The following is a 15,686-nucleotide window of genomic DNA, read 5'->3' on the forward strand; positions in this document are numbered from 1 at the left end:
ACCATCCCCGGGCAGACTCAGCTTAGACCAGCCGAAGAGTTCTTTTGCCAGTATGCTTTATGACAGTCCCTAAACAAAATAATCCATATCAGCAAAAGCACTTTTTTGCTGGTCTAACTGCATCTCCACTAGGTCTTCTGCTACCATAGTTATACTGGTTAGGAATCGGACTTTTTCACCCTCCCAACAGGCATAGCTATGCCGGCGAAACTTTAAAGTGTAGACAAGGCCTGAGAAACAAGGAGGCTTAAAGGGACCCGGTCATTTCAGAGAAAAAAAGAGCAACAGAAACTTGTGAGTGGAACAGGAAAAGGAGCAATGTTATTTCCATGCTGCTATGTCTATATACAGCCCTTCATAAACTCGTGCCACACAAAATCTCTGGCACATGGAATTTACAAACCAACATATACGATATAACAGGCAACACTTTGAACACAAATGGGGAGGGGAGGTCTAGCAGTTTAAGTACAGGATTTGGAATCAGGGATTCCCGGGTTCAACATCCAGCTGTCACTCACTTGCTGTGTGACTTGGGGCAAGTCAATATCTTTCGGTCTCCGACTCTAAAATGAGAATGGTAATTCCCTCCCTCAGAGGGGTTTTGTGAGGATTAATGGGATGATGTTTTTAAGAACATGAGAATGGCCACACTGGGTCACACCAAAGGTCCATCTACCCCAGCATCTTGTCTTCTGACAGTGACCAATGCCAGGTACCCCAGAGGGAATGAACAGAACAGGGAATCATCCAGTGATCCATCCCCTGTCGGCCGTTCCCAGCTTCTGGCAAACAGAGGCTAGGGACACCATCCCTGCCCATAGGGTGACCAGACAGCAAGTGTGAAAAATAGGGACGGGGGTGGGGGGTAATAGGAGCTTATATAAGAAAAAAAGACCAAAACATCGGGACTGTCCCTATAAAATCAGGACATCTGGTCACCCTCCCTGCCCATCCTGGCTCATAGTCATTGATGGACCTATCCTCCATGAACTTATCTAATTCTTTTTTGAACCCTGTTATAGTCTTGGACGTCACAAATTGCAAATTGTTTTGAATGTGTGAAGTGCTATTCAAGTATGTTGTGAGATGAGAACTCATTTGTTTATCCTTAACCATTGCTGCTGTATCTGAACTATTAACATCATACATATATAGGTAATTGTGAATGCTTGTATGACACAGCTTTCAGGCTCATGTCACATAGAGGAGAAAAGGCCTGTCACTACAACAGACTGAGCATTCCCCTATAGTTTGTTGACTTTGATAATCTGAGGGCATTTGATGTACAGACCCTTTCACTGGTTTGCTGGTCAGCTGCACTGCTCTGGGGGGAGTTTATAGATTCATAGATTCTAGGACTGGAAGGGACCTCGAGAGGTCATCGAGTCCAGTTCACATGCACATTATTCCCCAGGCCTGCAAATAGGGTATTGACAAGTCAGGGAACAAGGGAAGAGGCAACAGGCAAGCATGGGCACAGAAAAGATGGGAAAGTGAGTGGTCTCGAGGATGTTTGGTGCTGTCACTCTCTACAAGAGCCTTCTGAATACTGCAGGCAAGAAAAAAAATCCTTAGAAGTATAAAGAGTGTTTACAAAACTATTTCAGACCACACTATTTAAAACGTGATCTGTTGGGGACTGGAAAAATACAAAATGATTCAATTTGAAAAAATTAAAGTGGTCATTGTCCCTTTAAATGTTAATTGGATGTTTTATCTCCAAGTGAGTAGGCATAACATTAGGAAATTGTGCAAAGTCATCTGAAATTGCTTTCCCATACCAAAGGTTCAAATGATCAAGCTAGGATGTGGTGGAGCACTGTTTCCTCTTTCCTATTAATGAACATAAGAGAGGGAGCATATTGGCCATCAGGCATCTTAAGGGAAGGGACCTGGGAGGGATTCAAGCTCCATTTTGGGACATTGACATATCACAAGGGTCAGAAATTCCATCTGTCAGGAGGGTGGTTCTGAAGGGGCCATGGCCTCTATCATGGGTAACTCTGGTTCACTCAGGGTGCAAAGAGCTGGCAAACGCACGTGGCCCTACTTTATGCTGTACTTTGAGGATGTAAGTGGTGCATCAGCCTTGCGTTTTGTGCATGTTCCCTTGGATGTTCCTTTTATATACTTCGGGGACAGCTTCACGTATTGGAAGGAGGGAGTGTTGTTTTTACCTGTATAACCACCATTACTGTACTCTGGTTAAATTCCCCCTTGGTTTTCTCAAATATGATTCTCTCTGCTATGTTTGGAAAAACTGTCTGTACCATTTCTGATTAACAAAACTAATTATGCATAACTTGGCTAAGTGCCATGGTAGGGGACTATAAGAGTCAATAACCAATGCCTAGAGCCTCTTACAGAGACATTTTAATGAAGTATAAATAAATACACTGAAGGTTGTAAGCAACCAAGGAAGGAAACCCAGCTTGACTTTTATATTGTGAACTCATGTTTAACCTGATTTCTGTTATCAACATGATCTCTTTCAGCATTTTGTGTGTCTACTTTAAATTATGGCAAGCATAGCTAGAAGGTAAAGGTACATGGTTTATTTATTTATATTTTTTAGTGTTGACTTGTTTATAGATTACTAAGACAAATTCACCCATCTGTCTGTGTGCACACAGGGCAGTTTTTTTCCAAACAACTATATTGTAATTAAATGAAAAGGGCTCAGGATAAATGCCACACAAACACCACCAACAAAGACTGACAATTATAACCCTAATACAGTTTGGAGCATCTTACCATATTGTACCAGGCACTCACAATAAATTTCTCCTCCATCTCTCTTTGAGTCTTTGTTTTCTCATATTCTTTCTGGGGGGGGGGGGGGGGGGGGGGGGGGGGAAGAGAGGAGAAGGGGGAAAAACAAAAACAAATTTAAAGCTGTATGACAAGAATGGATAATATGTATTAGACAAACACTGCTTGAACCCCAAACGTCTGGATTCATAGATTCCAAGGCCAAAGGGGACCATTGTGATAATCTAGTCTGACCTCCTGTGTAACATAGGCCCGAGCATTTTCCCAAAACAATTCCTAGAGCATATCTAGCAAACATGGCAAAAATTTGGAAAACCTAGAACCACCAAGAGAAAACGTGCAGATGGTTACCTCTAATGAATGAAACATTCGGTCCCGTTCCTGCAGTTGATTTTTCAGAGCCTGAATCTCAGGAGCTGTGCCCTGGTTTTGTTTAGGATCTAAAGTACGGATAACCTGCAAGATGCAAACACAACAGTTCATTTAAGTGAACATCACAAAGCGATCTCACCAAATACATCTAGATAACATAAAAGGCACCAAGCGCCAAGGGAGTATAACCATCCAAAATAGGTCTTAAGAAACATTAAAGTCCTTTAAAGTAGGTACTTGTGTTAAGTTTCTTAAAACCATCTCATATAGTTACCACACAATGTGAGAAGAACACACTATTCTAAGATGCAGTATCCTTTCATCTAATCACATCCACCCTGCTAGGTCAGTCAGTGGTGGTGAACATCCTGCCACTGCCTGACTTCACCATGTAGGGTGATGTAAACTGAATCCCACTCAAGAGATGCCATAGCATCTGCTCTCTGCTGCTTCTTAAGGGACTCCATCAAAACAAAAATCTGCTGGTGGGAGAGAGAAAGCGCGAAGGCTTGATGTCTTGGACTCAAGAATATAGAGTCAGAGAGAACTAGTTCTTCTCCAGCTTCCAGTGTCAAAGAGTGAGGGTGAAGGTTATCCCTCCCTGAAGCCATTCTCCTCAGTGCTAAGGGATACATGCAGGAAACATTTCCCTCAACTTTCCACTCTGCACTCAAAGACTCCCTCTTCCTGGAAAGAAATGGCTTACGGTGACCATGACTCAGGGACTTGGAGCACCACTGTCAGTTTCTCCTGGTAGCTCTGCTGCAGCCATTAGCAGAAATCCCAGGGGAGTGCCGGGGAGATGAAGAATCCCCATTAAGTTTGATGGGGAGATATCTATCTAGTTTCGTATGCGGCACCTACCACAGTAGCATTTGAACACCTATAAAAATTGAACTAAAGCAAGAGAGAGTCCAGCAAGTGGCCTAGATTTCTAATTCCATCCAAGAAAGTTGCTGGAAACTTTTTAACAGTAAACGTGTGTGGGTGTGTGCTCGTATGTACACAGCCACTTCACTTCCTCTTCCTATCTTCTACCTACTTCAGAACTCTGCACAGGTAATGAGGATGAAGTGATGTCGGACGCTGAAATGTCAACTAGAATATGCTGGAACAAAATCATCATTTAAGTTTTAATAAACCTCCTTTAATAGATGATATTGACGCAAGAATCCTGAAGGAAATTAATAATGAAGTGGCTGAGCTACTAAGAGACTGTGTACTCAGTCATTAAATCTAGCCACTACTCCGGGTATAATCACTGTATCCATTTTTTAAAAAGGCTCTAGGGAAGGCTCATGGAAATATCAGTAAGCCACAAAAAAGCATAAATTAGCTGAAAAATAATTAAAGCTAGTGTTATATAAAACTCTGATTAACATGCTATGAACAGGACAAATCAGCACAGTTTATGCAAAGCGAAAAGCTTGCCTCTCTGACTTGTTAGAATGCTTTGAGAGAGTCAGTAACATAATGGACAAAGGAGAAGTGAAAAATATCATTTATTTGGACTTTCAAAAAGCCTTTGAAATTCTTCACAAGAGACTATTAAGTCACAAAAGAGGAGAGGTAAACTTCTGTCATGGACTAGAAACTCACTGATCGGTCCTAAATTAATTCTTTTCACTTAGGAGAAAGACCTGGGCATCATCACAAACAGCTCAATGAAAACATCTATCAGGGCATGCAAAAACACCAACAAGAGTTAGGGTGTATTCAGAATAGGAAAGAGAATAATAGTGAAAATACCATACTGCCATTATAACATAAGAACGGCCGTACCGGGTCAGACCAAAGGTCCATCTAGCCCAGTATCCTGTCTACCGACAGCGGCCAATGCCAGGTGCCCCAGAGGGAATGGACCAACAGGCAATGATCAAGTGATCTCTCTCCTGCCATCCATCTCCATCCTCTAACAGACAGAAGCTAGGGACACCATTCCTTACCCATCCTGGCTAATAGCCATTAATGGACTTAACCACCATGAATTTATCCGGTTCTCTTTTAAATGCTGTTATAGTCCTAGCCTTCACAACCTCCTCAGGTAAGGAGTTCCACAAGTTGACTGTGCGCTGCGTGAAGAACTTCCTTGTATTTGTTTTAAACCTGCTGCCTATTAATTTCATTTGGTGACCCCTTGTTCTTGTATTATGGGAATAAGTAAATAACTTTTCCTTATCCACTTTCTCCACATCACTCATGATTTTATATACCTCTATCATATCCCCCCTTAGTCTCCTCTTTTCCAAGCTGAAGAGTCCTAGACTCTTTAATCTCTCCTCATATGGGACCCGTTCCAAACCCCTAATCATTTTAGTTGCTCTTTTCTGAACCTTTTCTAGTGTCAGCATATCTTTTTTTAGATGAGACCACATCTGTACGCAGTATTCGAGATGTGGGCGTACCATCAATTTATATAAGGGCAATAATATATTCTCAGTCTTATTCTCTATGCCCTTTTTTATGATCCCTAACATTCTGTTTGCTTTTTTGACTGCCTCTGCACACTGCGCTGACATCTTCAGAGAACTATCCACGATGACTCCAAGATCTTTTTCCTGACTTGTTGTTGCTAAATTAGCCCCCATCATATTGTATGTATAGTTGGGGTTATTTTTTCCAATGTGCATTACTTTACATTTATCCACATTAAATTTCATTTGCCCAATCACTTAGTTTTGTGAGATCTTTTTGAAGTTCTTCACAGTCTGCTTTGGTCTTAACTATTTTGAGCAGTTTAGTATCATCTGCAAACTTTGCCACCTCACTGTTTACCCCTTTCTCCAGATCATTTATAAATAAGTTGAATAGGACTGGTCCGAGCACTGACCCTTGGGGAACACCACTCCTCTCCATTCTGAGAATTTACCATTAATTCCTACCCTTTGTTCCCGGTCTTTTTAACCAGTTCTCAATCCATGAAAGGACCTTCCCTTTTATCCCATGACAACTTAATTTACGTAAGAGCCTTTGGTGAGGGACCTTGTCAAAGGCTTTCTGGAAATCTAAGTACACTATGTCCACTGGATCCCCCTTGTCCACATGTTTGTTGACCCCTTCAAAGAACTCTAATAGATTAGTAAGACACGATTTCCCTTTACAGAAACCATGTTGACTATTGCTCAACAGTTTATGTTTTTCTATGTGTCTGACAATTTTATTCTTAACTACTATAATATAATATAAAACTGATGGCATACCCACACCTTAACAAGGGGTGATGGCCGAGCGACTAAAGTGCTCAATTCCAAAGCCAAAAGTTGTGGGCCCGAGTTTCGCTTGATCTCATTCTGAAGGGCTGCCTCCAGTTCACCCAGGTGCAAAATGGGTACCTGATCTATAGCATTAGGGAAGTAAAAGGCCACAGCAGTCCCTTGTGTACCGTTGGCTATGGAAACTGACATGTCTATAAAACTGTATCAGCCTGATGAGCCATCTGTGGCTTGAGGAAGACACTGATTTTTTTATATCAGTTTTGGACACCCCATCTTGAAAAGGATATAGCAAAATAGAAAAGGGGTATAGAAGGGAAAAGAAGTGATTAGAAGCATGGGACAGCTTGCATATGAGGCTGTACTAAAAATCCTTCGTTTGGAGAAGAGAGAAATAAAAGGTGACCCAATAAAGGGGGATATAAAGGAATCAATGGCATAGAGAATGCAGTTGGGTGCCCCTATTTACCCTCTCAAATCAAGAAGAAGGGGAGACCAAAGAAATTAAAATTGATACATTATTTTTTGACACTGTGCATATATAATTAACCCATAGAACTCACTGAGGCAAAGAGCTTAATAGAATAAGCTATTTCTATGAATAGTAAGAAAATCATCTCAATTATAACTGTCATAATAAACATTAAAAAGGGAAATTAACCCTTGTGCTTCAGACATAAACCAACTCACTGACTAGAGTTGGAAGGAACTTTCCCCATGAGGCAGGTTATCACATAACTGTTATCTTACTAGGTGCCTCTTGGTGCTGGTCACTGTCAAGGGCAGAATACTGGTCTGGGTGAACCACTGGTGTAAATGAATATGGTGCTTCCAATGGGGGGGGGGGGGAGGTGGTGTTTGTATAAAAGACAGATAGGTGAAGACAGGCAGGGGGAAGTTGGTTTGTACAAACATGAATTTGAGGTAGAGGCTTCTGCAGGAAGAGAAACTTAATACTATGTAGCATATTGATATCAAACTGAAAACTACAACAAAACCCATTAATTACCTTCCTCTCCTGTGGTGATTAACATTGTTAGATCTGTTTTATTTATTTTCATTACCACGGAGAGTGGGTAAGCAACATAAACCTCAGCTCAGAGCACCCTGCACTTACACTCTTGGCCTTTTCCAAGTACTTTTTGTATCGTTCCTCCATTTGCTTCATTTCTTCCTCTTTTTTCCGTAAAGCTTCTTGCAATTCTTCAATTTTGAGTGCTTCATGTAGGGAGAAACACATTTAAAAAAAGTCATATTACAAATAAACACTTTAATATTGTTTGTTTAAATATAAATTAAACCCACAGCTAGTACTTATTTTTTAGTGAAGGAGAACACAAGTCAGGATAGCAAAATGTTCTACTAATTCAGCAGACACAGTGGTTAAGTATTCAACAACTCAAACACATGAAGGGGGAGACACAGTGTATTCTACTCCACTGTATACACCAGTTAAATAATTACCCTGTAGACAACATTACTGTCTGAGCATATGGAAAATTAAAGGGATAACTAGTGCCCTACATTAATGCCACTATTGGCCAACTCATTGTTAATTCATAAAAGTGAGGGTTAGCAATGCAGTACACGTTCCAAAACACTGTGGCAGCATAATTCACCTAAGCCAAATATATGTTAAAGAAATCTACGGGAGAAAAAACCCCTGTACATGTTTCCCCAAAGGTAACACTGAAGAATTTCACCAAAAATGTGACAAAAGTAAACAAATAATTATTTTAACGTTTTATAAATAAGTTTTATTGACCAGCAGGACAGTTTCATTGTACAGATACCTGAATGGGTTGATTTATGGGGATAGCTAGCCAACAGTATCTGTATAGATTATCGTTCGTCCAAGGACTTGTCTGAAGAGACTGATTTTGTCATCCCTGATCAAATGGTGCACGACATCAGTGTTTGGTTCTTGGAGAATCCCAGATCAGGCACAACTCCTGATCATCTGTTTTGCAATAGCACTTTGTTGTGGCACTCACTCCCATTTATCTTACTGGCAATGTCCTCTCCAAGTACTGGCCTAATATTGAGCATGTGACCGGACAAAGTAAGATCTACTTTATTGATCATTACTAGAGGCAGAAAGGGATACTCAGAAATGTTACATCTATTTTAAAAACTTTGCTTCTTACTTTACCCAACAATCCTAGATATTTTCAGTTGTTTCCACTCATGCCTGTTAAAAGAACCCAAAGAATTTAATTACAGCCACAGTTTTTACTGGGACGCTTCAGAGTAGGGTAACTCTCAACGTACAAAAACTTGAGAAGGTTCCATAAATGGCATTTAGCCTAAGCTTTTATTTGGATAGGCCTAAGATTTTCAAAAGCTGCTAGTGATTCTGGGTGCTCAACTTGAGACATCTTTATGAAAAAAATTCCAAGTACCTGCCCTCTAAAAATCAGGCCCCTTTAAGGTGTCAGATACTTTAATATTGAGATTCAGGGAGTGGGGAGATGCTGAATCCCCATATTCTTCATTTCCAGACTTTTAATCATTTTTTAAGGTGTGGCATTTTTATAAAGTGTAATATTATTTTGCGGGCTGAAAAACATTTTCTACTTTAACTCTTTTTGAACAAAGTTTTTCTCTTGTATGAATATACTCAATTTGTAATATTGAACAACTCCCAGATTGGCTTTTACTCTAGAAAAATCAGAGAAAACCGTTGCTGAAATGGCAGCTTGACTTTTCTCGGAGTGTGTGCATGATGTAGAGGGAGGGAAGGGGAACCAGTTTAAAAATGTCACTTCCTCCTTCAACTCTTTACTGTCATCTGCCACTCACTCCTACTGCCTATTTTTCCTCCCATTCCCACAGATGCATAAGTGTGCCCTTTCCCTACCAATGTATCCCCCCTCAAACCCAGTGGGCATAAGGATTATGTAGGCTGACAGTTTACAAAGGCCTGACTAGTCAATTCCACATCTTTGAATTATCAGAGTCCCCCAGCTATATGCTTTATATTATAGAAGATAAAAAAATAAGGAACATGTCCCACTCAAACTAATACAGAACAAAACAGTGTGTAGATCTTACAGGACTCTTTCATGAATAAAGCCTGTCTGGTACCTTCAGATAGATGCTGGCGTTGTTGTTTGAAAGATGATGGGGCACTTCTTTTTTTCCAACCTACTCAATGTAATGGCGGTACACATTTGCCTTTTTTTAAAAAGCAATATACCATTTAGAGTCCTTTACAATTGGGCCTTGGTGTGTGGCTGTGAAATCCCAAACTGGCCTACTTGTCCAAAGCCACATTCTCATTGACCAACTAGTGTCCAAAGATTTACTCTAATGATTTTTCTGATCCTCCAACTGTCATCACCATTTCAGTCTACAATCTGAACACATGTTGAGGCAACATGTAGTACATATCAGCATACTGCAGGAGAGCTAATAAGCGTGGAGGGATTTTTAACATAACAGATACCAGGGACATGATCCTATTGCAGATAACAGCAACAGATAACTGAGATTAAGATGACCAATCAAGAACTGTATTAACTTGACATTCCTCTGGACATCAAGATTTTAGTAAACTGGCCTCTGCTTCCTTTCTATAAACATTAGCAGTATCTTTTGGGTCAGTAAATCTTGATGTTCTCCTCTGCAAGAATTAATATCGGCTTACCATTGTCAGACTTCCCTATAATTTTGTATTAATAAAACATTTAAAATTTTACAATTCATTTTTTAAAAACGTTTTACAGTTTTCTCTGTTAATTATTAAAGACCCTCTGTACATATAAGCTTTTTTATGTAAAGACTGTGTGTTCTAATGGAAGAAAACTCACAACTGCTGTTATATCTTGGTTCCAAATCTTCAATAATAGCTCGTTTCCTCTGTATTTCATTGTTAGCCTCATGCAGCTTCTCCCTGTTACAAATTGTGTAAAGATACATTATTGTTCCAACACTCTTCTCCATCTCAAATGAAAATTAAGCAATAAAAAAAGTCCATGTTCTACAATTCTGGGAAATTATAACAAAGCTGACTTTTGGCTGTGAGGCAGTAGGGCATGTTGAGTGATATCAATGAACAAAGAATGGAACTGTTTAAAAAACAGAAGAAAAAACATTACTGTATATGCACAGCTGTAACATCAGAAAGCTCCATTCTTGGTCCAAAATTCTACAATTATTTTATAATTTACAATAAGCTGTACAAAGCCTGCTTGAAATACATAATTTTGACAGCTATGATATTATTAAAGACTGGCTAACCCCCCACAACACCCCAAATAGAGGCTATACACTTCTTGTAAGCCAGTAGGTCATCATATGAGGAGGTTACTTACCTGTAACTGGAGGTTCTTCAAGAAGTGTGGTCCCTATTTGTAGTCCATACGTGGGTGGCATGTGCACCATGCACCTGAGTCCGCACGTATTTCTAGCAGTGTCCACTGACCCGCATGTGTTTGCAGCCGAGGATATAATAGGTTGTGCGGGTCGACGCCTTTCCAGTATCCCCTCTTACCTCTGTGCAGGCCGGTCTGCAGCAGAGGGGATGGTGGGCGGGCATTGGAATACAAATAGGGACCACTTCCTCCTCCTCTTCTTCGAGTGATGGTCCCTACACAGATTTCATATGTGGGTGAGTAGGAAGCAGTGATCAGTGTAGAGGTGGGTGAGAGGATGCGATGGGAAGTGCAGTCTGCAGTACGGCTTGGCCCACAGCAGTGTTCGTAGCCACTGCTTGTGCAATGGTGTAGTGGGACGTGAACGAGTGGACAGAGCACCAGGTTGCTGCACGACAGATGTCTTGCCACAAGATGTCCGTGCGGCAGGCCAGTGTGGCTGCTTGTGCTCGTGTACAGTGGCTGTGACTACATCTAGTGGTGGCATGTTGGATCATACTTAGGATTCGTGGATGCACCCTGAAGACCCATTTGGAGATTCATTGGGAGGAGAGGGCTTGGCCCTTGGATCGGTCGGCAATGGCCACAAATAGCTTTGGCGATGAGTGAAAGGAGCGAGTCCTGTGGAGGTAGACTGGCACTTACACGGCAGACGTCGAGGGAGTGCAGGATCCTGTCCGAGTGGGAGGCATGTGGTTTGGGGCAGAACACAGGTAGGTGGATGCACTGATTTAGGTGGAACTCAAACTACTTTTGGAAGGAATTTAGGGTGTAGCCACAAGGCAACTTTATCCTAGTGGAATATGGTGTGTGTGTGTGTGTGTGTGTGTGTGCGTGCGTGGGGGTGTGTGTGTGTGTGTGTGTCTGAAATCACAGTCACCAGTTCACTGACCCATCTAGCTGAGGTAATGGCTACTAAGAATGTCGCCTTCATGGAAAGGTGGGAGAGGGAGCATGTTGCCAGAGGCTTGAAGGGTGCTTTGTGAGGGCAGAGAGAATGAGATTAAGGTCCCACGGTGGTGGGGGTCTTCAGTACTGGCAGGAAGGTTTTGAGTAAACACTTCATGAAATGGACAGCGGTAAGGTGTGAAACACGGAGGTGCCATCCACGGGGGGCAGTGGGAGGAGAGGAGGAGGAGAAAGGCATTGAGCGCTGCCAGGTGGACCTATAAACAGCTGAGGGCAAGACCTGATGTTTTGAGATCGAGAAGGTGGTTGAGGATGATAGGTATAGATATCGCACTGTTGGGTGGTGGTGACAGTGAGCCCATACGGTGAAGTGTTGTCATTTAGCTTGGAAGCAGGCCCAAGTGGATGCCCTCCCTACTTTGGTTAAGAATGTGTTGCACTGGTGTGCTCTGTCTACAGTTGAGCCCCATCCAAAAACCAGGCCGTAAGGCAAAGAGGGCCCGGATTGGGGTGCCGGCACTGATCTTGTATGAGGAGATCCAGGAGTGTTTGGAGGCAGAGTGGTGTGTGGGTGGAGAGTCTGAGGAGATCCGTGAACCAAAACTGACGGGGCCAGAATGAGGCTATGAGTATTATGGTAGCTCGGTGCCGGTGGATCTTGCGTAACACTTGTGGGAGGAGGGGAATGGGGGGAAAGACGTAGTGGAGGTCGCTTGTCCAGGGGAGGAGAAGAGCGTTGCCGTGCGAGTCCTCTCCCATGGCCCCTTTGGAACAATAAAGGGGTAGCTTTAAGTTCTTACGAGTAGCAAAGAGGTCCCATCACCAGATGTCCCATTTGTGGAAGAAGTATCGGAGTGTGGCCTTATGTAACTCCCATTTGTGGTTGAGAGAGAATCCTGTGAGGGAACTGAAGAGACATCGGCCTGCACACCTTATTATATCCTTGGCTGTGAACACAAGGGGACGCACTACGTACGTGCGGGTCAACGGATACTGCTAGAAACACTTCTGGATTCAGGCACATAGTGTGCATGCGCATATACGTATGGAATACATATAGGGACCACCACTTGAAGAACTTTAGGTAACAACTGCAGTTCAGAAAAGTGTAAAATTAAGACAAGTGCGTAAATGGTAAAACAAAATGATCACATTTATTAAGATGTTATCTTTTATTCTGTTTGTCGTGTTGTAACCCTGTTGGTGCCAGGCGATGGGAGAGACAAGGTAGGAGAGGGTAATATCTTTTATTGGACCAAGTTGCGTTTGTGGTAGGTACAAGCTTTTGAGCTACACAGAGCTCTTCTTCTGCTCTGGAGAAGGAAGCAGAGTATCTGAGCTAAATAGAAGTTGAGACAGACTGTTAAAGCAGATGGGGTAATGACTTTTGGAGGTGGTCACTTGAAATGAAGTAGGCAACTGGGAGTTAGATTGGTTATACGTGAAGGGTAGTAGGCAGTGTGCTATGTTACAGTTTGTTGTCATGAGCCATAAAATCACTGTCCCTGTTAAGTTCATGGTTTTTGGTGTTCAGCAGAGTTCTGATTTTAAGTTCCCAGGCTCACCTTTTGAAGGTGTTGTGCAGGTTTCCTTTGAGGACAAGGATTGAAAGATCAGATATGGAGTGATCACTTTGTGAAAAGTACGCCCACAGATGATAGGTTTTTTTAACATTTTCCTGTGAGAGTCCACTGAAGAGAGTAGTCAACATCTGGTTTCACCCACATACTTATTGGGTATTCGATGCACTGGATGAGGTACACCATCTGTTCTGATAAGCATGCATAGGATCCATGAATCTTGAAAGCTATGTTATGGGGGGTATGATATCTCCCCTGCTGTGTGTCTGCAGGTTTTGCATCTGTTTTTCTGGCAGGGTCTGGTGCCGCTGTTACTTGGTGCGTCCTGGTCTGTGGGGAGCTGCTTCTGATGAAGGGGGTAGTTTGAAGGCCAGAAGAAGGGGTTCAGGAAACATTTCTTTCAGGATGTAGTCCCTATCAAATATGGGTTGTAACTGTTTGAAGATACCCCGTATGGGTTCCAGTATGGTGGTAGGTGACAACTAGGGATGTGCAGTCAGTGTGGTTTTTTCTGGACTAAAGCAGGTTCTCTTGGGATATTTGGGAGGCTCATTCCATTATGTGATCTACTTCTCTGGTGGAATGTATTTGTTTAGAGAAAGCAGATTATAGTGTGTTTAGTTGTGTAGCCCAGACTCTTTCTTCCGAGCAAAGTCAGTGGTATATGAGTGCCTGGCTGCAGATAACAGATATTTTGTTATGTCTGGGTGGTTGCTGGATCTGTGGAGGTAAGTGTGGTGATCAATGAATTTCTTGTATATGGTCATTTGTAGGATTCCATTGTTTGAACTAATTGTGGTGTCCAGAAAGTCAAGAGAGTTTTCTAGAGATAGTTTGATGGTTGGGTGGTGGTGGTTGAAGTTGTGGTGGAAATCTATGAGGAAGTTTAGGACTTCTGTCTAGATGATGGAAATATCATCTATGTATCGCAGTTATATCATTGGTTTCATGGTGCATTTTTCCAGAAATTTTTCCTCGAAATGGCCAATGAAGAGGGTGGCGTATTGGGAAGCCAGTTCTAGTCCCATGGCTGTTCCCATGGTTTGGCCAAAGTGTTCATTGTTAAATGTGGAATTGATGTGGGTGAAGATGACACGGATGTGTTTTGGGTGGATTTCCAAGCATTGTCCATTATTTTGTTTGTATTTGAGGTAGGCAGCGATGCTGTCATGGTGAGGTATGTTGGTGTATAGGGAGGTGACATCCATGGTATTCAGGGGGAGGTTGTTAACGTGGAGTTTCTGGAGGCTAGAGTTCCCTGTAAGCTGCGCGGTCATGGAGCAGCCTATTAAGCGCCGTGTTGATGCTCAGGGCCGCAGCGGGGAGGGATGCCTCTCCCCAGCCCTGGACCTGCCACGGCCGGGAGAGAGGCATCCCCCTCCTGGCACCAACCCAGTCTGGACCTGCCGCAGCTGGGGAAGAGGTACCCCTCCCTTTTCCCCTCCCCCAGCCTAGCCCCAGACCTGCTGCGGCCGGGGGAAAGGCACCTATCCCGTGGCCCCAGTGCCGGAGCTGCTGCAGTGTGGAAAGGCACCTCTCCCTCACAGCCCAGGTGCTGCTGTGGCGAGAGAGTGCTGTGGGGAGTTCTGTCCCCCCGCCATAGCCCCGGGGCAGCCTGTACACCAAATCCCTCATCCCTGGCCCTGCCCCAGAGCCCACAGCCCTCACTCCCCTGCCCTGAACCCCTCATCCTACTTCATTTAAAGTGACCGCTTCCAAATGCATTACCCCTTCTGCTTAACAATCTGTCCCAGCTTGTATTGAGCCCAGACACTCTTCTTCCTTCCCCACACATAAAGAAGAGAACTGTGCTTGAAAGCTTGTACCTTCCACCAACACAAGCTGGTACAATAAAAGCTATTACCTCACCTACCTTATCTTTTATTATATAATGCAGTGGCTCTCAACCTTTCCAGAGTACTGTACCCCTTGCAGGAGTCTGATTTGTCTTATGTACCCACAAGTTTCACCTCACTTAAAAACTACTACAAAATCAGACATAAAAATACAAAAAAGTGTCACAGCACACCGTTACTGAAAAATTGCTAACTTTCTCATTTTTACCATATAATTATAAAATAAATCAACTGGAATATAAATATTGTACTTACATTTCAGTGTATAGTATATAGAGCAGTATAAACAAGTCATCATCTGTATGAAATCTTATTTGTACTGACATCGCTAGTGCTTTTTATGTTTCCTGTTGTAAAACTAGGCAAATATCTAGATGAGTTGATGTACCACCTGGAAGACCTCTGCATTCCCCCAGGGGTACATATGCCCCTGGTTGAGAACCACTGCTATAATGTATACTTCAGAGTGGACAAGTAAATACTGTTTATATTGAAGTGCTTTCTTTAGGGCAACATGAACTATTCCTCTTGATTTAAGCTTTACAAAATTTTAAATCAAATTTTTCTACCACCACAAAATCATTATTCTTCCTTAATTATTTTTCT

At 42.4% G+C, this 15,686-nt stretch overlaps 1 protein-coding gene across 4 annotated transcripts in view; it reads right to left on the minus strand.

The window, feature by feature from the left end:
• The window catches only part of HOOK3 (hook microtubule tethering protein 3), a 138,157-nt gene that overhangs the window by 31,842 nt on the left and 90,629 nt on the right, over positions 1 to 15,686 (minus strand). For all 4 annotated transcript variants that reach the window (XM_054031785.1, XM_054031784.1, XM_054031787.1 and 1 more), the window contains exons 18-21: positions 10,172 to 10,254; positions 7,477 to 7,577; positions 3,127 to 3,231; positions 2,758 to 2,829 (exon numbers count right to left, since the gene is read on the minus strand). In XM_054031785.1, the coding sequence (XP_053887760.1) occupies positions 2,758 to 2,829; positions 3,127 to 3,231; positions 7,477 to 7,577; positions 10,172 to 10,254 (361 nt within the window). The remainder of the gene's footprint in view (positions 1 to 2,757; positions 2,830 to 3,126; positions 3,232 to 7,476; positions 7,578 to 10,171; positions 10,255 to 15,686) is intronic.

The sequence above is a fragment of the Malaclemys terrapin genome, chromosome 6, assembly GCF_027887155.1.
Source record: "Malaclemys terrapin pileata isolate rMalTer1 chromosome 6, rMalTer1.hap1, whole genome shotgun sequence".
Lineage (NCBI taxonomy): Eukaryota > Metazoa > Chordata > Testudines > Emydidae > Malaclemys > Malaclemys terrapin.